The sequence below is a fragment of the Dipteris shenzhenensis genome, chromosome 24 (assembly GCF_047967505.1).
Source record: "Dipteris shenzhenensis isolate YYH24624 ecotype China chromosome 24, Dip_SZ_1.0, whole genome shotgun sequence".
Taxonomy (NCBI): Eukaryota; Viridiplantae; Streptophyta; class Polypodiopsida; order Gleicheniales; family Dipteridaceae; genus Dipteris; species Dipteris shenzhenensis.
In genome coordinates this window covers 18267055-18293125 of record NC_141619.1, presented here as the reverse complement: position 1 = coordinate 18293125, position 26071 = coordinate 18267055, and the positions used below count along the sequence as shown (strand labels likewise).

The 26071-nt window shown below is 46.9% G+C and overlaps 1 protein-coding gene across 1 annotated transcript in view; it reads left to right on the top strand.

Moving 5' to 3' along the window:
• LOC147886310 (3-hydroxyisobutyryl-CoA hydrolase 1-like) overlaps window positions 1-26071 on the top strand; it is a 94440-nt gene that overhangs the window by 17120 nt on the left and 51249 nt on the right. The window contains exons 3-9 of the mRNA XM_087395496.1: window positions 5479-5547; window positions 5646-5709; window positions 5880-5959; window positions 6162-6245; window positions 15051-15135; window positions 15366-15451; window positions 15785-15906. Coding sequence (XP_087251622.1) covers window positions 5479-5547; window positions 5646-5709; window positions 5880-5959; window positions 6162-6245; window positions 15051-15135; window positions 15366-15451; window positions 15785-15906 — 590 coding nt within the window. The remainder of the gene's footprint in view (window positions 1-5478; window positions 5548-5645; window positions 5710-5879; window positions 5960-6161; window positions 6246-15050; window positions 15136-15365; window positions 15452-15784; window positions 15907-26071) is intronic.

The window sequence follows — 26071 nt, the reverse complement described above, 5'->3', positions numbered from 1 at the left end:
GGTATTATCAATGGTACCTTTTACTTACATCGAAGCTCATTATGGGGACAAATTTACCCTGACATGCAAGACAACCCATTGAAGATAACTCTAATCAATTTTAAAAATTTAATCATTTCTATGCAACGTAAATATAAAAAAATATAGCTTTGCAAGAACAATCTTTCATGCATAAGGCGTTGTAGTCCTTTGATGTGACTCTGCAGATAGTGAAAGCTTATGTGTACCTATTGGAAATATTTTTCCATGCAAAGTAGCTATACCTTGCCTCTAAGATGAGATCCATCTCCTTTGAATGAGCACCTTTGGTCTCGCAAGGTCTTTACACACCCTTGGCTCGGTTGTGATTCATTCACTAAACCACCAGCAGTCGGTTTTCAAAAGTGATTGTCTGCTTCCACAAGCCACTGGCTGGAGTATACGCAGCATAAAGAACCCGAATACAAGGGCTCTTTGAAACAACAATACCACTTCTTGCTGTTGTAGTATCACCACTACATAGACAATGTCACATGCACCCCTACACTAGGGAGCATTGTTACACATAGTCTTACCCATTTGTCGTACACCGTGACCCCATTGTGAGCCCTAGTCCAGGGACGAGTCAAGCACGAGGTACGGGGGTCTATTCTCATTTCCCAAAGTCACAAGCCACGGTGGAGCAGTTCGACTCGCCAGGGCAAAGCGTTGCGAGGTATCCACCTAGCAACAAGTTCAAAAGAAGGGAATGCCACATGCACCGGGGTCAAGCCCAGGTGGCAGTGTAACTGGCTACCTTGACAGCCAATCGCAGCTCCCTACGCAGCAGATTTGGCATGATTTTGGGATCTCAAAAGGGCACCAAAATGCTTAGAAAGTGGGCTGGGGGAGGTGCCTTTTATAGGCAGCCTCAACCCCCTCTTGGCCTCTAGGGCTGGGCAAACAGCCTGACCAGCCCAGCCAACCAGCCGACTGGCTGGTCAGACAGTTCAGGCTGGTTGGGACGGCCAAAATGGGCCTTTCCAGCCCCTATATAAAGGGGGGCTTGCCCCTCATTTCAGCATAACAGCACTTTCAACCAACATATCAGTGAGGATTGGGGTCCTAGTTCCGTAGCATAGCTCCATCTCCCGCATGTCTTAGTTAGGGGAGTGGTCTCTGTACAGGTTTGTATGCCGATTAGCAACCATATATAAATAAAGCAGTGTACTATAGTTAGATAGATCTCTTGTATGTCTCATGCATGAGTTCTCCTTGATTATTCTTCTATATTTCTGCTCAGCTAGGCCCCGCATGTTACATTGGTATCAAAGCAATATGGTTCCTGCTGATGTGAAGTAGGTTGGAGGGAGGCCTAGCAAGCTTAGTTACGGGGACTCAGTTAGCAAAGGAGGGAGCATGATCATGTCTGGAGCAAAATAGACTCTTTTTTGAGCAGCGGAGCAGGAAACGAAGACGAAGAAGGATGCAATGACATTGGACCGTTTCGGGCTTTTGTTGTGGAACAAGAATGCCTTGAGGTGGCCGAGCATTGATCCAGACGTCGTGCCGACTTGGCAACATACGAGCTCCAGCACAGGTGAGATCGAAAGCATATGCTTTTCTGTTTCTCATGGCCTGCTGACAGTTCCTCTCCTCATCCATAGTACCCACAGACCATGCATCAACAGCAAGTCCTTTATCTACTTAGGAGTCTTCCATCTCCGAGCACAGTTCAATGGACTATTTAGCAGTAGCACAGATAGTGGTTTCCCTTGGGTCTACTAATCTAGGGGACCATTCAGTTTCCATAGTAGCTACATTTAGTACCTCAAGGTCTTCCACCCATGGGGGTAGTGCAGCCAGTTCCTCTGCGTGTTCCCAGGGGTCTTCCATCCTAAGCTCATTCCACACGCACGATGATGAGACTCTTGGGCATACCACCCACGGGGATCATCCAGCTTCAATTGCTTACTCTCTTGGAGTTTCCACCCGAGAGGATCAGTGAGTTCGTGCAGCTACCTCGGATGGGTCTTTTACTCGTCCAGTAGCTTTATCATAACCAGTTAGTTCCTCTTGGTCTTCCATCCTAGGAACTCAGTCAGCTGGATCAGCTTTAGCAGGGGAGTAGATGGTTTTACAGCTATGAGTGGTGGGTCTTCCACCCGTGAAGATATCTCAGACCCATCAGCAGTTGCCATAGATGAGCCTCTTGGGTCCACCACCCGAGGGAGTTGTCTATTCCCCATAGTTAGTTCTCTTGGGGCTTCCACCCAAGGGGGCACCCCAGATGCAGTAGATAGGTGTGATGGGTCTTCCACCTATCAAGCCTCTTCATCAGCTCCGGTTAGTTCCTATGGGGCTTCCACCCTTGAAGCTCAGTTGGCCACATCAGTGTTCATAGGCATGACTCACATTTCACCTTCTCATCAGGAGTGTTCAGGACTAGGGGGCTTAGTTTCTAGTCCCATTGGCCGTGAGCAGGAGAAGGCGTCTCAAGAGTTTGCCAGACCATTGTCAGGCCTAGCAATAGGGAGTACGCTCATAACTCGAGGTGCAGGTGTAGCTATTAGTAGCAGTACAGAGGTTGATGATTCCTTGACAGTCCATGAGGATAGTAATGTAGTCCCCCCTTCGTAGCTCCCCTTCCTTAGTTCTTTAGGGAGGCAGCATTTACATTACCAGTCAACAAAGAGGTTGATGAGGCCTTCCCATTATTGTGTCCTTCACTCCGGGAGGTTAGTCATACAGTGTCTTGTCCATCAAATCGGGAGCCACGAGCAATAGCAATGACCAGTGTCTACACCAACAGTTTCCTTGGTGATGACAGTAGTTCGGTCGATGCATCAGAAGTGTGCTCATTAGCCTTAGTACTTCCTGAGTACCTCAGGTGGAGTACCTCAGGGGGACATGCTCATTCCTAGTATCCCGTCAAGAAGGAGCCATGCTAGCCATCTCTTACTTCTTTCAAGAGGCATACCAGTCATTCATGGTAGAGGAGGTGTTCACAGCGATTCTGGGCATCTCACAGTTCTTTTAGGCAGCATCCTATTCAGTTGATTCATTAGTGGGGTGCCCTAGCTCCTCCGTTCCTTGGGAGCGCATTCAATAGAGTCTCCTCCTTGGAGGGGTGCTTTGTAGTGCTAGTCACCACTCAGCTCCTTGGAGAGACATCCACAGTTCCATCCCTCTCGGAGTTTCTCAGAGAGACAGCTACAGTTTCCACAGTTCCTAGCATCACGTAGGTTCTTTGGAAGACATTTCCATCCACAGTAGATTCCAAGAGGGTGGTAGAGTTTTTACCCTCAGTAGTTATCATGCTAGCAAAGGAGGCAGGTACATTCGTACTTTCTCTCACCGCAGTCATGTAGAGAGCAGTACCACAATTTCTAGGAGTGCATGTGAGTATTTTGGAGTTACCAGGTTTTGAGTTTTCGTTGCCTAGCTTCAGTGGCTCTATCATCACCCCAGCAATTGCTGGAGTAGCACCAGCATTTCTATGTCGATCGTCGATCTTCCGCAGTGGGGACAATGCACGCCAACAGTTGGTAGCCAGTTTCATGCCATTGGACTTCTAGAGTGCAGTGCCTCCACATCAGCAGCCCAATCTGTCCTTAGTAGGTCACGAGGATAGCGTGCGGTTCATATGTTCAGGAGCCTATCAGAGTGCTATACTACCCGAGGATCAGGAGTTTGGCTTCCAGTCTTCATGGCAATACTAATTCTTGGGAGTTTTTAGTGAACCTGTTGTGTTATCATAGCAAAGTATTCGTTCATCAGCCTCTTGGAGTGGTACTAGATTAGTCCCAGTGCTAGACTGCTATTCCACAATTCTTTGGGAGGATAGTCAAGTTTCAAGCAGCCATTGGTGGTCATCAAGATCACATTCGCTTGGCAAATTCACTCAGTCTCTCAGTAGCTATCACCATCCAGAATTTAAGTAGGAAGGAATGTCACATGCACCCCTATAGTAGGAGCATTGTGACTCACAGTCTGACCCATTTGTCGTACGCCGTGACCCTGTTGTGAGCTCTAGTCCAAGGACGAGATAGGCACAAGCTACAAGGGTCCTTTCTCATTTCTGAAAGTCACAAGCCATGGCGGAGCAGTTTAGGTGGCCAGGGCAAAGCGTTACGAGGTATCCACCTAGCAACAAGTTCAGAACAGGGGACTGTCACATACACCAAGGTCAAGCCCGCTTGTTACATACAAACTATGTTGAAGTTATAGGGACCCAAAACAAGGGGTCCTTAGAAGGAGATGCTTCTCTAGAGGGCAAGGTGGCTGACAGACCATACGACATTTAACAAAAGCTAGGACTGAGTGTACAAGGGTATATATTACAAGGGTTTAGCAAAATATTGGGAAGAGGTGGGTTTGGCACTATGTACGAAGGCGTTCTGCAAGGTGAAACTAGAGTGGCAATGAAGTGCATAGAGAACTTAAGGCAGCACACAAACGAGTTCCAATCAGAAGTGGTGATCATGGGATTATCTGTCACTACAATCTAGTAGATTTGATTGAGTTTTGTGCTCAAGCTCCAAAAATTGGACCAGAAGTTTCAAAAGCTTATGCACTTGAGAAGATCACCTCCCAACGTTTCAAGATGGAAGAAGGAAGTCATTAACGAACTTTGGTAATAACGATCCTTGAAAATATTTCATTGTTTCCTTTGCTGTTCCAGTCAAATGTGCTCTGTTGGATTTGATTAGGTTCCAAGTTCACGAGAATTATGTAACAGGCGTGTTCAAATTTGAGAATAAGGTGAGGCAAGCACTTGAATTGGCAAACAGCGAGCAAAAGGGAGCGAATGGTCATGAACATAAATATTTTTGCAAAAATAGCTCGTGAAAGAGGTAATTCAGCCTGAGTATAACAATAGCAAAGACATGAGTAGCAGAAGACCTGTTCAAATGGCTGAGTGTCAAAGGTGTAACAAAGCTAAAACGCATCCTTTTAGTTTCTTCTCGAGGTAAACATGTTGTTTCAGGCCTTAGTTCTCGAGACTCGCGGTAGTAGCTCATCCAACAGAGGGCTGAAAATGAACGGAAGATAAATTAGCACTTGATAGCCTATAACTGGGAAAAGCAGCCTTTCTAGTTCCCCTCGTAGCTTCAAAGGACTTACTTGCTGTGGTAGGAAATGGTCGAGTGGAAATATGAATTCCAGGAAGAGCTTCAAGCAAGGCAGAAATCAGGAGGAAAAGACAAAAAAAGCAAAGTAGGGATATCCATATCGGGAAGGTAACAGAGATGGAACAGGATGGCCACAAGAGACGTGGCAACCATGTGGCAAAAAAGGCTTGGAGGAACACGTTAGTAGAGTGCTGCCTGGCAGGCAGTGCTAAAAAAAGAGAATATGGATACTGTAGGAGCAAAGTTGTTGTGTGTTTTTACTGCTATGTCCTCGTGCTTTGTGTTGATTGCTGCCACGTAAGAAACTTGCCAAATGTTTTTAAAACTTTTCCAAGGACTGGCAGGTAGTTTCACCTCATTTTTTGACTTATAAGTTATCACACAGGTAGGACGACTGAAGGAGCTCTATGAACAGTGGGAGGTCGATGATTCAGTTTCGCTGGTTATAATCAAGGTTTGCCCTATAGGCATTGGATTTCTCTCTTTGCCTTTACAGAAGTTTATATTTCAGATTGCTATACAGACACAAATAAAGCTTCTGTCACATTATAGGGGTCTGGCAGGGCTTTCTGTGCTGGTGGTGATGTTGCAGCAGTCTACCAACTTGGAAATGCAGGCAAGCTTTGAGTTTTCCCTTGTACTTTTGTCATGCTTTAAGTATCTTCATCAGAGCCATGCCTGTTTTAATTCACAGTTCTCCGTATAAATACCTCAGTTTTGCATTAATCTTCTCTTCACAGTCAAAGCACTCTAGACATTACATAACAACATTGACTTTGTGTTCAGGGCAGCACACACGGGGTACAGAATTCTTTCTCACGGAGTACATTGCTAATTACATTATAGGAACCTACAGAAAGCCTCATGTAAGTTGTCATTATTATTTTCATTCACCTGTAGTTTCAGGGTATCACAGAGCTGGGGAAGTTCTCTTCATGGATACAATGCTAAACATCACATTATTGGAATATTCATCCCTTTGCAAATATTTTAGGCAAAAATCGGGAATATATTTGGTTGCTGTGAAGCCAAGGATTGTATCTTTCGTTTTGGTGGTGTACTTGGTAGGTAGCTCTACTTGATGGGATTACTTTGGGAGGAGGTGCAGGTATTTCAATCCATGGAGCTGTTCGGGTTGCAACAGAAAAAACTGTATTGACTTGAATCTCCCTATCATGCCTTGTTTTCATGAGAAAGAAATGCCTGCTCATCTGTCATATAGCCTCCAGCGTGTCTGCCTGCCAGGCTCAGCATTTGTGCAAAATTTTGTAACTACAATATTGGGGTTATGTTTTAAACTTTGGTTGCCTTGTTATCTTTTTCATTTGTGTAGAAAGCGTCACCATGTCTTTTGCAAACCCGCTACCTGAATCCAACATGAGCTGAACCATTCATCCATGGATGTAGCGAGTCCTTTTCTCAATGTTATTTACTATAATTGAGTCCGATTATTAATGTACGGTGGGTGTATGTATCTATGTTATTAATCGCTCTTTAAAATCTGCAGAAATTATATTCCCAAATGAAGTTTCAATTATTACTCATATTGTGATCATTTAGAAAAAGTGGATTTAAGACATACACAATGAAGTTCAAAAAGCAACACTAGTTAGGAATCTCGTACAAAAGTGGAACTATGGAGAAAGCATTTCATGCACAGTTTTGAATGAGCATAAAGATTGTGGATCTTCTCTATTGGTTCTTTTTCAGCTACCTCCAAAGTAGTAGCTACAGCTTTATGACAAAACATGACGAGGGGAGAGGAGAAGAGTGGAGATGAGGAGAGAGGGCACAGTTAGAGAGCACACCACAAATGACTAACTGCACACTAGATTTAGTTGAAAATGTAGAATATATACAAACCCATTTAGGGTTAGGGTTAGGGCATCTAACCATGGTGCTATGCACACATGATCCCATGATGTTGAACGTGAACTATTAACACCTTCCCTTAAGATCAACATCATGAAGTAGGCCTTTCCTCAAGATGATGATTCTGGGGAATTGAAGAAGGACTGAGCATTACATTCCATCACACCCCTTTAAAGGAAATGTCCTTCCTTTGCATCAAACCAAGAGCTAGTTGGTGTTTCTCGAAAAGCTCTTTACCGAGTGGTTTGGTAAAGATGTCAGCAACATTTTCTTTGCTATCATAATGCTGCAGTGTGATGTCACTAAGTAACACTCTTTCTCTGATGAAGTGTTCTCTAACATCAATGTGCATTGTCTTGGAGTGATATATTGGATTCTTGGCCAATGCTTGAGCCGATTGATTATCACAGTATATTGTTGTTGGCTTTGACTGATCAAAGTAATCTGTTTCTGACAATAGTCTTCTGAGCCATATAGCCTCACATGCACATGTAGTGAGTGCTCTATATTTTGCTTTAGTCGAAGATAAAGAAACAGTTGGTTGTTTGTTTGACTACCATGATATAGTGCCTTGACCAAGGAAAAATGCATATTCCTGTGTCGATCTCCTGGTCTCATGATCTTCGGCTAGTGAGTTTTGGATTTGCCATAAACTGTGCTAGTAAGAGACTGTTTTGGATTTGCCATAAACTGTGCTAGTGAGCTTACTGTATAACAAATATCTGGCCGTGTGATAGTCATTGAATCTTTAGTAAGTTTCAAACTCTGTTTCATGGGAGTGGTTGCAATCTTGTAATCTGCCATATGAAACTTCTTCAGGAGATTGTCAACATACTTGAGCTAACTCACAAATGTGCTATCTGAATCTTTCCAGAACTCAATTTCAAGACAATAGTGCATAAGTCAAGATCTTTCATGTCGAACTCTGCAAATAAGTCTTGTTTTAGTTTTCTTATGAAGCTATCCTTGCTTCCTGTCACAATCAGATTATCTACGTACAAAAGTGCAATAGTAATGTCTTCCCCTTGAACTTTGTAGTAGAGAGTATGCTCTGCATTGGACTTCAGGAGACTGTTAACATACTTGAGCTGACTCATAGATGTGCTATTTGAATCTCTCCATAACTCAATTTTAAGACAATAGTGCATAAGTTCAAGATCTTTCATGTCGAACTCTGCAGATAAGTCTTGTTTTAGTTTTCTGATAAAACTATCCTTGCTTCCTGTCACAATCAGATCATCTACGTACAAAAGTGCAATAGTAATGTCTTCCCCTTAAACTTTGCAGTAGAGAGTATGCTCTGCATTGGACTTCATATATCCCAGATCAGCAAAATACTTGTCGATTATGCTGTACCAACTTCTGGGTGCTTGCTTTAAGCTGTAGAGACAAGATGGCAAACCTTATTCTCCTTTCCTGGTTCAACATAACCTGTTGGTTGTTGCATGTAGACTTCCTCGTCTAGATAACCATTGAGAAATGCATTCTTGACATCGAGCTTGTACACGTTGCATTTGCTGAGTGTCGCTAGTGATATCAAGAATTGTATGGAATCCATCTTTGCTACTAGAGCATAAGTCTCATCATAATCTTGACCATATTGCTGTGCAAATCCTTTTGCAACTAGTCTGGCTTTGTATCTTTTTTTTTTCCAAGAAAGAGACTTCTATTAAGTAAGAGAAAAAACCCGTGAGAGCAAGCTCAAAGTGGAATACATCATGAAATCATGAGGATAAATAAAACCCCTTTCAAAGTGAAGTGGAAAACAACCAAGGTTGAGGCTGAAAGTGCCACCTCAACCGTGTAGGAGTCTCAGAGAAGAAAGGAGAATCCTTCCATTCCCTGAAGAAAGAAGCCCTCCTAGTTGAGGCTGCACAAAAGTCACCCTGCATACTCGTCCATACGGCCATCAAAGTATGTACGGTGTCTGTCCAGATGTCTGTCCAGATGCTAGCTAATGTGTGCGAGGGATGATGAACCTGAGTACCCTCCAAAGCCTCTGTGCATCTGGCTCTCCAAAGATGCCAGGATGCTATGCTCGCTAGAATCTCCCAAGAAGTATTCACAGAGGCATGTACAGCTGTAAAAGGAAGGTGTGATACCACATCCAACAAACAGGACTCGATTTGATGACGTCGAACCGAAATGGCCCGAGAGGAGTCAAGTCTCTCATAGAATACTTGAGGCCCTGTAAGAGAAAGCCAAGCCACTGAGCCCCATGTCATAAAGAATGGGGAGTGGGCAAAGTGACTGAAAATCCTGGCTATCGCCATCCAAATCATCCTCGCCTGTCTGCAATCCCATAAGCAATGCTGAATAGTCTCTGAAGCAGAGAGGCAACGAGGGCAAGTAGGGTCGGCTCTGAACCTGGATCTCCAAAGGTTCACAGCAATCCCACCATGGATAGAAAGCCAAAAGAAGAGAGTGATCTCTCTATTCCTGTGGGATTTCCATAGTCTCCTCCAGAAGCACCTCTGCAAATCTGCAGTGATATTAAATGTCTCCCAATGAGGAACTCTGGAAGGTCTCCAACCTCTACTACTGAGCTGAAATCTCCTGGCATTACTAACCGTGTAACAAAAGAAGGGGATGCTCTTTTCTTGATGCCCTGCGTCAATCCACTCCCACTCTCGAGGTCCCACTGCAAATACCTAATGGGAACTCCCTTGTAGAGCCAAAGCCTCCAAGATTGGGTGGAGACTAGCCGGGGGTCTGGGTCGAGGAATCCCTCTGAAACTGATCCTTGCACCAAAAGACCTACAACCCTGATAGGCTGAAAAGCAGACTCAAGCAAGATGTCCTTTGTGGACCTGAGCAATTTGCCACCATCCTGCACACTAAAAACTAAAGCATCCTCATGTGCATCTCGAAAGGCCAAAACCTGAAGCGGAACACCGTCTCTCGTAAAAGTATCTGCCTAAGTGGGGCAAGTGAGTGGCCTATCATCTGTGTCTACCCAATCCTTTGGAAGGGCTACCTCAATCTGCAAGATCCTCCCTGCACTCCCTCCCTATCAACTGAGATTTGGTCTCCTCTGGAAGCCTGCGGAAGGCTTTCCAAGACCCCAAGGATGATGCAGGTCCCCTCTCCCACCTGGACCACTGCATGTAGAGTGAGGCACCAAGTGGTTTGCCATGATCATCTAAAATACTGTTATTCCACATGATTGGTGGCCTATCAATCTCTTCACGAGAGGAAGGAGGAATCCTTTGAAGAGTGCTCCTGAAACTGGCCCATGCTTTCAAAATGGCAACCATGAGAGGGGACGAAGGTGATCTGAGGTGTGCTGTGGTGAAGATCCACCTCATATTGCTCATCCAGTCTCCTCTTGAAGAAGGTGTGCACCTCTGTATGCTGCTAATAAGAAAGGCCTTCCACAGTTCCTACCCTGACATAAGTCCCCGCACCACCATCTTGCATAGTAAAGCTCTGCACTGTAAATTTGGATCAATAACATTGAGACCCCCTTCCTGTGGAGGGAGGATGAGGGTCTCCTAAGCCACCCTAGCTGAGGCATCTGTTGTGCCATCAAGCCTACTCCCAAGCCACCCTGGCTAAGGCTTTGTATCTTTGAATACTGCCATCTGGATTGTACTTCACTTTGTATACCCATTTGTTTTCTATGGCCTTCTTTCCTAGTGGAAGGTCGAATAATTCCCAAGTATTATTCTTATACAAAGCACCCATTTCTTCATTCATAGCAGTTTGCCATTCTGGCTTGTCTACTGCATCTTCAAAGTACACTGGCTCTTCTGTAGCCATGATGGTAGTCATAATAGCATAGTTGGTGGTTTCCACGTGAATTGCTTTGCCTTTCTGAGCATATGTCAATCTGGCTGGTGGTCTGCTTTTCCTAGTAGACCGTCTGAGATGCTGTGGCTCTGCTTGGGGTGTTGCTGGCAATTCTTGCTCTTCTTCATCAACCATTTCTGTAGATGTGTGTTTGAGGTTTTCCATTTTGATTCCTCATCAAAGATTACATCTCTGGAGAATAATGACCTTGCAGTTGATGGGATCATATAATTTATATGCTTTGCTTTCTTCACTGTAGCCAACCATGATGCATTTGCGTGACTTCGCATCCAATTTCCTGTGATGATCATCATGTATGTGGGCATATGCTATGCAACCAAATATGCGGAGATGCCCAATGTGTGGCTTGTCTTCATAAGGTGTCATACCTTGTATTGGTTCAGTAGGAAGCCGATTAAGCAAGTAGTTTGTAGTGGCTATTGCTTCTGCTGAATACTGATTCTAAAGATGCTTCTCACTAAGCATTGCTCTAGCACTGTTTGCTAAAGTACCATGCTTCCTTTCAGCTCTTGCATTCTACTGAGGAGTATCTGCACATGTGAATTGTCTTCGAATGCCGTGACTTCTGCAAAAGTTCATGAATACTGAAGACATGTATTCACCTTCTTTATCTGATCTCATGACTTTGATCCTTCTGCCTGTTTGGTTTTCTACCATGGCTTTGAATTCTTGAAATCTGAAAAAGACTTTAGATTTCTCTTTCAGAAAGTAGACCCCACAATATCTGCTGTAGTCGTCGATGAAAGTCAAGTAGTAAAGTGAACCATTGATGCTGCGGGTTGGGCATAACCCCATACATCTGTATGTATCAAATCAAGAATATCTCGTGCACGAGAGGTACTTCTGCCGAAATTGGTTCGCTTTTGTTTGCCGAAGCAGCATGCTTCGCAAACCTTTCCAAGAAACTGTAGCTTTGGAATCCCGATTGCCATATTTTGATTCCTGAGGTTTAACAAGTACTTGAAATTGACATGACCATATCTCTTGTGCCGTTTTGCAGATAGTGGCATTTGTTGCGGTTGAGCTGACATGGCATGCTTATTTGGTACTATAGCTAGCATTCTGTACAAGCGTCCTTCCTTGATACCTTTCGCTACTAGCTGATATCTTCTGGATTTGTCTCTGATAGTGCATTCATCTCCGTCGAAGATGACTCGATAATTGTGTTCCGTCATTTGACCTACTGACAAGAGGTTCTTGTTGAGCTTCGGAACATATAGTACATCTTTCACTAATCCTTTCGTACCAGTGAAATTGTTCATAGGAATAACACCTGTCCCTTGAATTGGATTCGGTGTATTATCTGTTATGTAGATGATATTTTTCTGACCTTCTAATGGTTGATTGGTCATGTGAGATGATGCACCGCTGTCAATATTCCAAGGGTCGTGTTTTGCTTGGTCGACTTGATAGCTGAAATCCTCTTTTAAATTGAAATCAGTGTCTAGGTACACTGTATCAGTTTGCTGCATTTTCTCATTTGTAAGAAACATATTCTCATATTCATTTGCAAATTGACTGTGACTAGAATGTCCACCACGATGATTTTCTCTGCCGCGGAAATTCCCTCGATTACTGCTGGATTGACTACCTTGGTCGGACTGCTTCTTGCGGCAATCTCTTTCATAGTGTCCAAACTTATGACAGTAGTTGCATTGAATGTTTGACACGTTGGTGGATGCATTTCCTCGTTCTTGGAATCTTCCTCGGTTGGAATGATTCTCTTTGCTGATTTTGATGCTGCTGAGGATGATGCTGATGCTGATGTTGATGCTGACTTTGATTTTGTTGCTGATGATGGCTACTTTTCGGAAATGATCTACCTCTGCCTCTGCCTCTGCCTCTGCCTCTGCTTTTGCTTCTCTCTGAAGCTGTGAATGCCTGATCATTAGAATGACCTTTGCATGCATGAATGGCTTGAGTCCTGAGTTCTTCACCAAGTAAGACTGACTGGAGCTCTTCTAGTGTCGGAATTTGCCGTTGAATGGCAATACTCTGGACTAAATTCTCGTATCCTTCTCCTAGTCCATTCATGATGACTTGAACCATTTCTGCTGGATTCATAGTCTCTCCTGCTGCTGCTGCGAGTTGATTGTTGTAGTCTTTGATCCGGAGTACGTAAGCATGATCAACTCTTTCGCTGCTATTGTGAAAACTGTGGTTGATTTGGTTTCTCAGTGTGAGAATCTTGGATGTGTTCTTGGACTCGTAGAGAGCTACGAACATATCCTATGCTTCTTTCGATGTCTTGATGGTATTGAGCTGTCCCAGCATGACATTTTGCACATTCTGCTTGATCAGATGATATGCGTACTTATCTTTCTTATCCCATTCTGCCTAAGCTCGGGCAATGGCAGGATCTGCTACAAGTGCGAAAATTATTTGTGTAGCTATAGATCCCGCTGTTAGTGCTGTGACAACAGGTGGAGTAGAGCTACTGTTGGTTGGATCATCCAATGGTCTATGTCTAGATCCATCGACATACTCCCATTTGCCTAAGCTCGGGCAATGGCAGGATCTGCTACAGGTGCAAAAACTGTTTGTGTAGCTGTAGATCCCGTTGTTGGTGCTGTGACAACAGGTGGAGTAGAGCTACCGTTGGTTGGATCGTCCAATGGTCTAGGTGTAGATCCATCGACATACTCCCATTTGTCCTGAAGTACAAGAATAGTCTCCATTCGGTATTTTCATGTGTTGTAATTGGACTTGTCTAGCTTAGCAGATGCCTCTAGATTGAGGTTGCTAGTCGTAGACATTGAAAATCACTGTCTGAATCAACTGCAAAACATTGACTGTGGCAAGTGAAATCTGAATTGTCGGTGAAGATAGAACTGCAATAGATAAAATCCGATCTGAATTACAAGGCTTGTAGCAAATGATGCCGGGAATAGCCAAGAGGCTTTACAAGGCTGAAATGATGTGCACAATGCCGTGAAATAGCTGAATAGGCTTTACAATGATGGCATGTGTATGTGAAATCAAATCATGTGCTATTTGTTCACTGAACAATTGGCAATGCCTTTGAACACTGTGAATTCTGCTCACTAAACTAATGAACGTCAGGTTTCGGGTAATGTGATGATGTGAAACCGTATGTGAGCATATGGACTAACTCCGAGTAGGTACGAGTCGGGAATTTCGGGCATGGCTTAGATTGGTAACTTGGGGAGATTCAAAGCGTCCCCTCTATGGCGATCTAGTCTACTTTGAACTAGATCTATACCAACCGTCGATCATGAAAGAACAATAAATAATTTATTTTCTTTTGTTCTTTTTAATGCATTGCAATATTCAGTCTAGACTAGGCAACAACATATGCAACCGGCGATATGGTCCTAACCAGTTCAGTTCGATCTATAACTCAAATTCATGGAAGAAGTCTAGGGTCCTCCCCAAGGTTTCTTCAATATATCACAGTGTGTGCAATCCATTTCAGCTGTCTCAAGCATTCTTCAACGTAGTTGCATACTCTCCTCTTTCGCAACTTAGCAACTATCATGATCAAAAAATGGCAGATGTGAATTGGGAACTGTCAGGTCCATATGACATGACAGATTTGGGTCTTTTGTACTATCCCTTGGGCATTAAGTTTTGGCAACAGCAAATGCTATCTGCATGTCACAAAACAAAGTATACAGAAAATACCGATCATCCATGCAGGAATTCGGCAACAATCCGATAGCAACCGTCCGCATGAAACGGAATTAAGCTTTTAGCACAAGCATTTGTTTTGTGAGGCTAGATATTCTTTGTGCTACCGGGTTGCTGGGTTAGTTATGCAATGTCCTATGGGCATGCATTGAAATACAACTAAAAGAGGAGTTCTTGGGTATGTGCAAGCAACCCTCATTTTGGGTTTGTGTTAAGCTAGCAATAGCAACTTCGATCCTTTGGGCTCACAGAGTCAGATCGGGCAGGAGACATGGGCGATGAGGCTTCAAGTCCGGAAGACTGGAATCTATTTCTCACTTTGGTAAAGCTTGCACTTTTATGGCTCAGTGTTTATCAAAAGCTATGCATGGACAGATTTGTCCATTTTTGAGAAGGCTTACGGATGAGAGATTTCCCTGTGCCTTGCTTCTCCAGTTGCATTTCCTCTACACTTTCAAGACCCTGAATCACATACACCTGCAAATCACAGACAAGTCAACTTATTTTTGAGCTAAAATAGTCAGAAATTATTTTTTTAGATAGTCGTCTGCATCAATACGGCACTTCATTATTCGATGGTGTTGCAAGTCACCCATTTAGCAAGTTTGTGTTTGTTTGCAGGTCTTTTCTATGCCTGAGACTTCTCTTGGACTTCATCCAGACGTTGGGGCCTCTTATTTTCTTTCACGTCTTCCTGGATACTTAGGTGAATTTTTGTAGACTTGCATTTGCTAGCTGCCTTTTTTATCAATTCTTTATGTGCAAATGTATGTATTGGTGCGCCAGTCTTTTCTTGTGACAGCAGATGTTAAAATAGTTATCAAATGGTACGTTCTTGGAATTTTATTTTTTTATTCTATCAACTTTGTGCAAATATATCTTCCTCTGAAGCTGTTGTGAAAAAGGATTAAATTCTCAACCCTCAAAATTTTGCAGGAGAGTATGCAGGTTTGACTGGAGCACGTTTGGATGGAGCTGATTTACTTGCAACTGGACTTGCGACTCATTTTGTGCCTTCAGAGGTGTTGCACCATCTTTTTTACATGTATAAGTGATTTACTCAGAAACCTCTAGGACATTGTATGTATCATTCAATATTTTAGGTTTCCAATTTCATGACTTATTGCTGCTCTGCTTGACTGGTTTTGGATTTCCTGGATTGATGACATTGAACTACTGGATGCTATTTCTTCTTAACATATTCATGCTGGACATCTCTCTGTCTTTTTTTTTTGAGTTAACTAGAAATTGTCAATGCCCTTCTAGATTTAAGCTATTTTTTTCCTCTCATGTTTTTTTGAAAAAGGTGATAGCTCGTTCACAATGTACTCGTATTATTGTATTGTGAAAAGCAGTCACTACCGGAGTTAGAGAAAGCTCTGAAAGGCATTACTACCCAAGATGTTGAAGGTGTGAGCTCAATTATAGATGAGTTTGCCATAAGAGTGAAGCCCAAGGAGAAAAGTCCTCTTCACAGGTAATTCATTTGCAAACCTTCGGACGAATATTGGGAAGACATACTGCATAGTTTAAGATGACATTCCACTTTTGTAATTCCTTCCTTTTTGCTATATTGTGCTCCATTGGCTACATTTTTTGCTTAGAAATGCTTGAGAGACTAAAGTAATTGCGTAGTCTTCACAATCAGCTTTAGCTTGAACGAACAGATCGGAATACTTTTTGTTAGCCTTCTCCTTTAGTGCTGCCTTTGTCATGACCGAGTCTCCCTTTGCCTCTGGACTGCTTACAGAAACTCAATACGAAGACCTTTGTATAAATGGATGGTTGAGTATATGTGGGTTTGTGGATATGTATGTGTGAGAGAATATGTTTATACTATGGTCTATACCCACCTTTCGCCACTGATGACGTCTGTGGGGATGTCAGTCCCATTGCTATGCATGATGGAGTTGATAGTATTCAACCTTGTGACTTGTCTTGAGGGTGAAACAGCGCTGTGTTGTGTTTTCAGATGGATAAATGGATGGTTGAGTATATGTGGGTTTCAATCCATGTTGCGGCAGTAGTCTTCCAAGCAGTAGCTTGAATGAAGAGAATGTGGACTACTTTTTGATTAGCCTTCTAGTGTAGTGTGAGCCTTTGTCATAGCTAACTCTACCCTTCACCGAGTACTGACAGAGAACAATATAGAGAACTTTGTGTAAATGGATGTGTGGGTATGTGGATATGTGTGAGAGCATATGTTTATACTATGGTCTATACCTACACTAATGATGTTGGTGGGGATGTCATAGTCGGTGTTCCCTGTTATGTGTGATGGAGTTTATGGTTTCGGAGGATGAGTTTGGGCATGCTCTTGGATTCATCTAGGTATATATTTCCTTCATATTAGTGGACACCTTGTGAAGGTTTTGTGGATGTCGTGGCTTGCTCATATTGCAATAAATTCTTTCTTTTGAAGTGGTGCGAAACGCCCTCTAAGATGAAATCATAGAGTCTTCACAAGCAATTGTAGCTTGAATGAAGTTGATTAGCCTTCTTCTGTAGTCCTAGCCTTTGTCACAGCTGAGTTTTTTTTTTTTTCCAAAGAAAGGAACCTTCTATTAATGCTTGAAAGATTTCGTACAAGACAACAGCCCCGAAGGTGCTGAGTATGGAAAAAACCAGAAAAGGCTGAAAGAAAAACCGGTCTGTTCCTAAGAACCCCAGCTCACTGCTTAGGGGATCTCTGGAATTGGGGCTAACAGCCAAGTGGGGGGACTCTACAGCCAACGAATCCCTCACGGAGTTAAGATGTAGAAAACACCTGTAGGCCAAGCCTTGCAGAAACGAGCACGCCTCTCGATAGTCGCCCTGGAAGTGGGGGGACTCTACAGCCAACGAATCCCTCACGGAGTTAAGATGTAGAAAACACCTGTAGGCCAAGCCTTGCAGAAACGAGCACGCCTCTCGATAGTTGCCCTGGAGCCTGGAGTCCCGCGCTCCAAGGTGGACCGTAGAGTGTAGATGATATCCTACCATATGGCGACTAGGGTAGCCGCGCGTGGAACCGGGTGCTCACCCATCACAAGACTGCAATGAGCCACCTAAATGCTCCAAGCTGTGATGCTGCCTACTACCTCCCAAACACTATCTTCCTTAGGAGGAGGAGCTAGACTGTCAGGGGGGACTGCCTCGTGGAGTGCGATCCTCTGGATGCTCTGACCCTGTATCAGGTAGGCTGGGGAGATCTCATCAATTTGAAACGCGTGTCCTCCCTCTGTCAACCAAGCCACCATCCCCCAGGTGTAGTCTCTATGAAGACTCTGCATACGTGTCATGATCTTTAGGGCTCCCATCGAGATCCTCGCTGCGCTACGACAGCTCCACAGGCAATGCGGGATAGTCTCCAGGACACCATTGGAGCAACAATGGCACTGCCTGTCCACTCGCATTTGCTCCAACCACGGTCCGATGGGCAAGCCTCCGTGGGCGGCCAGCCAGAAGAAGTAAGGGATCTTCCTCGGCCGCAAGCTGGACCACCATCGCATCCAAAACCTGGAGCGCACATCCCAGGGCACTCTCTGGGTCACCCAATGTCTCTCCCTCGAAGGGGTCCACCTCGACGAGTCCATCTGAAGCCTCCTGCAAAGAAGGGCACCTCATCCACCTGCTCAGCTAGGCCGCTCCTAGAGGGCCAAAACCACTCTCCTGGATCCCACTGGACCTCCCTCAGGGGTCTACCCTCCCACAGCCAAAGGCGCCATCTAGAGGTGTCCTGCTCTAAAACACTGGGAGGGTCAATGTCCCACTTCTTCCCCAAACGTCTCACCACTCTGATCATCTGCCAGTGTATCTCATCAAGACTCCCATCCATCTCAGGGTCACTCTTAGTGAGTGGCTGAAGTAGGCCCACTGCATCAACATCTTCAAGGGAACACCAGTACAGGAAAATTGCCCCAACCATTTGCTCTCTCCAAACGTGAAGTCCTTCCCACTAGGACTCCAGAATGGCTAAGTCAATCTCGCCCATCCGCTGCCCTGTTGGACCACTGTCCCACTGTGCCCAACCAATGTGAGTCTGCTGTCTGAGCATACGACCCTCCTGATCTCTGATCTTTGGGTGCCACATAAGGGGTTGGCACTCAAACTCCTCTCCGCATCTGGGCGGAGCACGGATGAGACCCCCTGCCAGTCTTTGCCATACCCTGTGAAGACTCCTCATCAGGGGGGAGCCCTTCCTCGTAAGGGAGGCCTGTGAGAAGATCCATCGATGTGAAGGCTGCCAATGTCCCCTAGTGTGTGCGGTGTTCCTTAGAAGCCCTCACTGTAAGAGGAGCTTCCAAGGCTCTGCACCTGGGGTGAGGCCACGAACCACCAACTTGCCCAGAAGGGCCCTGCTATGCATCTTTGACCCAAGCCTCCCCCTACGGCATGATCACTGTCTGCCAAGCTACTCAGGCCCTAGTGTTCCTCGTGCCATCTGAACCTGCCCAAAGGAAAATCTGTACCAACCGTTGGAGCTACCCAATGCAATCTCTGTGAAAGCACGAGTAGGAGGCGATATACCAGGCCATGGCAAGAAGAACTTGGTTTGCCACTAAGGTGCGACCTGCTAAGGAGAGTTTGGCAGCTCCAATAGAGAAGCTTGCGCCGAACACTCTCAAGGACCGGGGCAATCTGCTGCTCTGCTGTAATGTCAATACCCACCTGGCATCCGAGGTATCTTGCTGTATGGCCCCACGGTATCCATCTGAAGCCAAAGTCACTCCCCCACTCACGGATCCCTTGTGTCTCCTCAAAGCCTATGAAGAAACCTATAGATTTCGTTTAGTTGATCCGTGCCCCCGAGGCCTCACAATAAATAGTCAAGATGCCCCTGACTCTCTTTAGACTCGCTGTGGTGCCCTCAACATACAAGGCCGTGTCATCTGCAAACTCCGAGTCAAGTAGCTCCTTCTCCTGTCTGATTGGGAGCTTCAACCCTGTGAGACCCGCCACCTGTGATCTCAAATAGTAACCCAAAGCCTCCGCCATAAACAAGAAGAGGAAGGGAGCGAGTGGGCAGCCCTGGTGGATTGAGCGAGAGAGAGGAAAGGCCTGGCCTGTGTGTCCCTCGATAAGCATCTGGCTAGAGCTCCCTGCATATAGCGCTGAAACTCCTGTGACCCATCTGTCTGAGAAACCCAATCTCCTCATAGCGCCCTCCAAGAAAGACCACTCCACCCTGTCGTAGGCCTTCTCAAAGTCCAAGAGAAGGACGGCCAACGGTTGTGACTCCTCCCTGGACCAATTCACTGCCTCCCAGAACGTGAAGATGTTGTCCAGGATGCTACGCTTCTGGACAAACCCAGTCTGTGTGTCATGGATGATGTCGGTAAGATGGGGCCGTAACTACAAATTCAAGAACTTGGCAAGGATCTTGTATGCAGTATCAAACAGAGTGATCAGCCTCCATTGTCGGATGCGTGACCTATCTCCCCCTTTCGGGATCAAACAAATCCACCCCCTGCTCAAAGACTGAGAGAGAAGGCCTGTGTCAAAAATCTCCTGGCAAGCTAGATGGAAAGGGGTGGAGATAATCTCCCAGAAGTTCCGGAAGAAGGCTAGAGTCAAGCCATCCTCACCCGGACACTTCTGGGTGGGGAGAGCCTTGAGGGCTTCCGAGAGCTTCTCATCTGTGAAAGGCTCCTCAAGTTTGTTGCATAAGTCCTGCGAGACTACTGGCGGAACGTGATCCCAAACTAGCTCTTGGGCCACAAGACCAACTGGGGTCATCCTCTCCGTCTGAAAGAGCTGGCTGTAAAAACCGGTGGTCATGTCTAGAATCTCCTGCGGATCAGTGTGCAAGATGCCATGCGAGTCCTGGAGACGCTGTAGCTGTGTGCTTGCCGACTGGGGCTCATTGGTCTGAAAGAACTGCTTCGTCATCTTGCCCCCCTGTTGCACCCATCAGGCCCGGGAGGAATGATAGGAGAACTCAGCCTGCCGCACCTCCGTGTCCTGGAGCTGAAGACGAGCGCTCTCGAATCTGTCACTAAGCCATTGAGACACTGGGTCCTGCTCCCTGAGCCTCTCGATGGAGGCGAGGTCTCTCCTCAAATCCCGCTCACGCTCTTGAAGGGTACTCCTCCGCCTAAGGGCGTGAGCTTGCAGCTCCTCACTGCTCCTCTAAATCGCATCGGCCACCCACGCAGCCTAGCCCTCACACGGTGCCGTCTCTGGCAATAACAATCGAGGAGTCTACATCATCCGGAAGACACTCTGACAGCCTCCTCCAAAAGGCGAGGCGGTGCTGTCTACATGCTGGGGCATACACGTTCAGGATCCCGATCTTGGACTTTCCCGTCCGAACTCCCATCCAAACTGCCCGTTTTGGAATGAGCTCGCCCTGATCGTAGACCTCTGGGGCCAAAGTCTGTGAGATTGAGATAAAGACCCCTCCACTCCGTCCTACCACAGGGGACCACTCCTCTGGACCTCTCCTTGGGAGAAGGTGATGACATCGTTTGATGTCTGAAGCTGAAAACATGTGCTCTTGAATCATAGGGATGTCCACTGCGCGCCCTACCAGTGCCCTCTGCAACTCCTGCCGGAGTATCAGGTACTGCGGCTGGCTACGAACACGGTCGTGGAGCCCATGTACGTTCCAACTCACTATGGTCCAATTCATGAGGACAGGGGAGTCGGGAACAAGGCTCTCCTGTGAGTGGGTACCTGTCCCAGAAAGACTGCTTTGTGTGATTTTGCCGAGGGTTTAGAGGGTGAGTAGTTAGTATTTGTGCGACGCCGTACTAGTGTGGATACCGGCTCAATACCGATTTTTCGTGCCCACTTCATCATGAAGGAGGCTTCCACCCCGAACAGCTCCGCACACTTCTAAAGGAGCCAGAAGTGTGCCTGCTTCACCTTTGCCTCCAACGGCAATCTGATAACTTCTGTCGCCAAACCACACACCGGCTCCTCGCACGTGAAGCTCAACTGAAAGTTCACCTCCGCACCATGGGCGTACCAAAGGTCTAGTCCAAGTGGCCCCATCCACTCATCCATCATGAGTGTATCTGATTCCCTAAAATAGCATCGAACACCTCTGGGGACCTTTCTCCAACCTTGTGGAGGCAAACTGAAATCTCCAAATGGGGTGTGTGGGAGATCCCACCACACTGATCAAACCCCCCTTTCGGGGCTGAAGGACCATGAGCGTTACCTCCAATGGTAGAGGATAAAAGTCCGGAATCTCCAGATAGTTCCAGGCTCCTAACCTCCAGAAGTCCCGCGGTAAGGGACGCCCAGGCTGGAGGTTGGGAGCTGCTGACTGGGAAGATGAGCCTCGTCCCTTGGGATCCCTCCCTGAACGAACCTGCTGCTGCGATGAGGAAGCAGAAGGGGGCGTCATCGTTCCCCTGCCAGCTGGTACGGGTGTCGAAGCGGAAGAACCTGCTGCTGAAGTGGAGAGGGGGGCATCAGGAGAGGGAGCGGTAGGGGTGCGGTGGATAGAGGGAGGGGGGCGGGTGGTGAGGGTGACTATGGGAGGGGGGGCTGAGGGGGAGGGAGGGGACACGGGGAACCTTGGAGGGGAAGGGGGAAGTGAGGAATAGGGGGAGGGGTCAGGGGGAGGAGGGGGGGGGAGGAGGGACAAGGACCACAGGGCCCCCCTGCTGATTTGGCTCGCCGGGGCTCTGGATTGGCTCCTCCGCGGCCCCCATCGGGCTAGCGTCTTCGGCCTCCGCCATCGCCGCATCTGGAGCTCGTGGGACTCGCGGCTGTTGCAAGGGCGGATTTGGAGGCTGAACCTCTGAAGCTGGAGGACCGTCTGGATGGGCGGTGGGCCCTGCCGCTGGAGGAGGTGGCTCCTGCTGTTACTTCTTCGGGGCCTCTCGAGGAAGAGGGGGAGGAGTCAGGGGGAGGAGGGGGGGGAGGAGGGACAAGGACCACAGGGCCCCCCTACTGATTTGGTTCGCCGGGGCTCTGGATTGGCTCCTCTGCGGCCCCCATCGGGCTAGCGTCTTTGGCTTCCACCATTGCCTTATTTGGAGCTCCTGGGGCTCGTTGCTGTTGCAAGGGCGGATTTGGAGGCTGAACCTCTGAAGCTGGAGGACCGTCTGGATGGGCGGTGGGCCCTGCCGCTGGAGGAGGTGGCTCCTGCTGTTACTCCTTCGGGGCCTCTTGGTCAATCCTATCCCTCTCTCTGCGATTGGCCCTCTGCCTGCGGCGCTTGTGGGTCTGCTTGCTTGTTTTCTTTTTCTTTTTAACTTGGGTCTAGTCCCCTTCTGAGGGGGTAACCCAAGGGGTTTGAGACTCCTGTTGCTTCTGCTTGGGAGGCCGCTGGGCTCGGGCCTGTTGACTCTGTCTACTATGCGGAGGGGGGGAGGAGGTGCACGAGGGAGGCCACGGGGGCAATCTTTGGTGAGGTGACCCATCTGTCTGCACGAAGACACTGGCCTGATAATCTAGAAATCTCTACCCTCTGGCGAAGTGTGCCCCCTTCAAGGGTCTCGAGAAGGATCAACTCTGGGAGGGACTCTTGGCTCTCAACCACTAGTCTGATCCTGGGGACTCCATCATCTGCTAAAATTGAGGCGGCCGACTCTGGCGGGGACTCGAGCACTGTGCCAAATGCCCGACCAATGGAAGGGAGGATGGCTCAATACTCCTAGGGGAGCCCTAGGAAGTGAAGTGTAACTAGGAAACGTGGAACATGGTGTGTCGTATCCATGTCCTCCACTATGAACCCATGATACCAACGAAAGAGGTAAACAAGATGTGGGCCGAGGAGGATGGGGCTCTCCTCCACGAGTGTCGAGGCAGTGTCGGGGGAGCTCAATTGGATGAGGAAAACGTCTCATCCATAGATGGTGACCTCTTGGATGTGGTCTCCTTCTAATGCCAAGCTCGCTTGGATCCACTCTCACATTTGTCTCCGTGTAGGCGTGAGGCCCACAATTCTACCCACAAGTGCCTTGTCCTGGAGGGACTGAATTGCTTGCTGTACCATTTGCTTGTCAGCTTGGGAAAGAAGAACCTTAACGGCCGTGGGATTCGAGGGTGCTGCCATAGAGTCCCTCAGGCCAGACCAAGGGTCACCACCAAGGTTTTCTTTCACCTTAAGAGGCGCAAATGCTCCCGCTGCAGGGAGGAAGAGGAGAATGGGGAGAAAAGCGTCAGAGGGGGTGGCGGAGACGAGGCAGAGTGGGGGGGGGTAAGGACAGAAGGGGAAAGAGGAAGGCAAGGAGGATGGAAGGTGGAGAAGGAGAGGGCGGGACGAGAAGGCGAGGAGAGGGAGAGGGCGAGGGCAAGAGGCGAAGAGGAGGTGGGAGAAGGAAGCCGGCAAGGGGGGGAGGAGAGGAGGAGGCGGAGGTGGAGGGGGGAGGAGGTGGGGGCAGTAGGAGGCGGAGGGGGGAGGTGGTAGAGGCGACGGAAGGAGGCAGGAAGGGGCAGCGGGGGAGGCAGGAGGAGCAGCAGGGAGGGGAGGAGGAGGGGGAGCGGGGAAGCGGAGAGGTGAGGCGGGAGGGGAAGCATGGGGAGACGAGGCAGGAGAGGCGGGGAGGGTAGGCGAGGGGAGACGGGAAGGGGGGGCGGAGAGGTAGCGGAGGAGGTCGAGGGAGGAGGCGGCGAGGGGGAGCGAGGTGGAGGAGGCGGAAGGGGCTGCGGGAAGGAGGAGATGGCGGGAGGGGGGCAGCCAGGTATGCAGGCTGATATAAGCATGCAATTCTATAGATCTGTGAGCGTATGAGGTCGATGAAGCCTTTACTATGTTTCTTCTACACTTTGTCTCCGAGAACATCCTTCATCACCTTGCACAACCCCTCAAACTTGCCTTTCAATTCCTCTTTCCTGTCACGGCTGAGTTTGCCTTTATGTCCAGAGTGCAGTGTATACGAAGAGCTTTGTATAAATAGGTGTGGGTGTGTTGATATGTATGTGTGAGAGCATATGTTTATACTATGGTATACATCCACCGTTGGGCACTGATGATGTTGGTGGGGATGTCATAGGAGCTAGTCCTTGCTATCTGTGAAGGAGTTATGGTTTTCAACCTTGTAAGTGATTGTCATGAGATTGAAACTGCACTATGTGTTTGTGTTTCCACAGTATGAGTCGAGCATGTTCATAGATTTCGTCTAGATATATATAATGTGCTTAATTGGTGGCTACATTATAACAATCATTAGATTTTGTATCATGTTTTTTATTAATGTTTTGCCAAGCTATTGAAGGTCTGATTGGGAATTGAAGTTGCCAAAGGTGTGAAATTAGATGAACTAAGTCTGGTCCTTCACACACGATTCACTTTCAACTCCTTTATTATTTGGCTTTTGCTATATATGCCCCTTTTCCCCTGCTTTTTACAGTTGATATTTTAGCTTTGTTTATGCACTTACATCAGAATTGGAACATTGACCATAGTTCCTTTCCGCTACGGAAGAAAGTACCGGCTATTGTATGCAGCGAAAAAGGATTTTTAAAACCAGCTCTCTCTCTCTCTCTCTCTCTCTCTCTCTCTTAATACACTCCTCTTTTCTTTTTTCCTCCCCTTCTTCTCCCTTTTACTAGTTCTACTTGCTTCCCCTATTGTCTAGATCATCTTGCTTATAATAACAAAGTGCAACTTCCTCATACAACTAAGTGAGGCTGTGCGCCTCTTTAGTGACCTCTCATGCATTGGATGACGTGTCTGGAGGGAAGTAGCACACCGCAATAAAGATTGGTCGGGCATCCGGGTGTTGAACTCGTATCTACATGTGTCATGCATGCTCCTCTCTTCGTAACAAATATGAGTGGCCTTTGGTGTACCCCCCTAGAACCTCGTACTCCGATGTCTCTTCTCAACTCCCTCATATGAGTTGGCTCCCATGTGTATCCTGTCACTGTGGGCAGTCCTCTCTCTGGGCTTTCACGTGTCTCGGTGTAGAAGATCATACCTATGTCATTGTATGTCTCCAAGAACCCTCCCGGATTAGACCATAGTGTGCCATTTCAATTCCACATTGCCATTTTCAGTCCATTTTGTACACGCATCCCATTGGTCCGACACTGTCATAATTCCCCCGTCCTTCTCCCTGTGTCTATTCTTTCTCTGATAATCACTTTGCGATCTCTGTAGGCGGCCCACTTTCCTGCCTCTTTTGCTGTCATTACTCGTACCATTCCCTCCCTGCTATGTTCCCGCTGTAGTAGAGTGAGGTCATCATCCAAGTATATCTTTGTCCCTTTCAGAGCCCTCATACTCATGAGGGTAGATCTGTCCATGACAGTCCGGAGTTTCAGCTTTACAGGTCTAGTTGGTGTCTCTGCCTTGTCTATCCTCCAAGCTGTCTCACATGTGAGGTTGACGCCCATCTTAGTGAACAAACTTGTGCATCTGCCATTGGAGTATCTCCTACTTTCAAGCCTCTTACCAGTACGTTTAGAGCTTTGCTCGCCCTCCTTTTTCCTTCTTAGGGGCTGCTGCTCCCTTTTTAATCAATGCTGTCCATTCAAGCATCTCCTCTTTTCCTTTAGTGATATGTTGTGCAATTTCAGCATGTTTGCCATTCATTGTGGCCTGCATGGCAGCCATCTCCTTCTTGAGAGTCGCATTTTCTGCTCTAAGTTCCTCCATGGCTTTGCAGCCCCCTTTTGAGGTCACTTGCTTGTCTCTCATTTGCTGTAGTTCAGTCTTTAATGCGTGTATCTTCTCATGGAGGCTGGTTCTCTTGGTT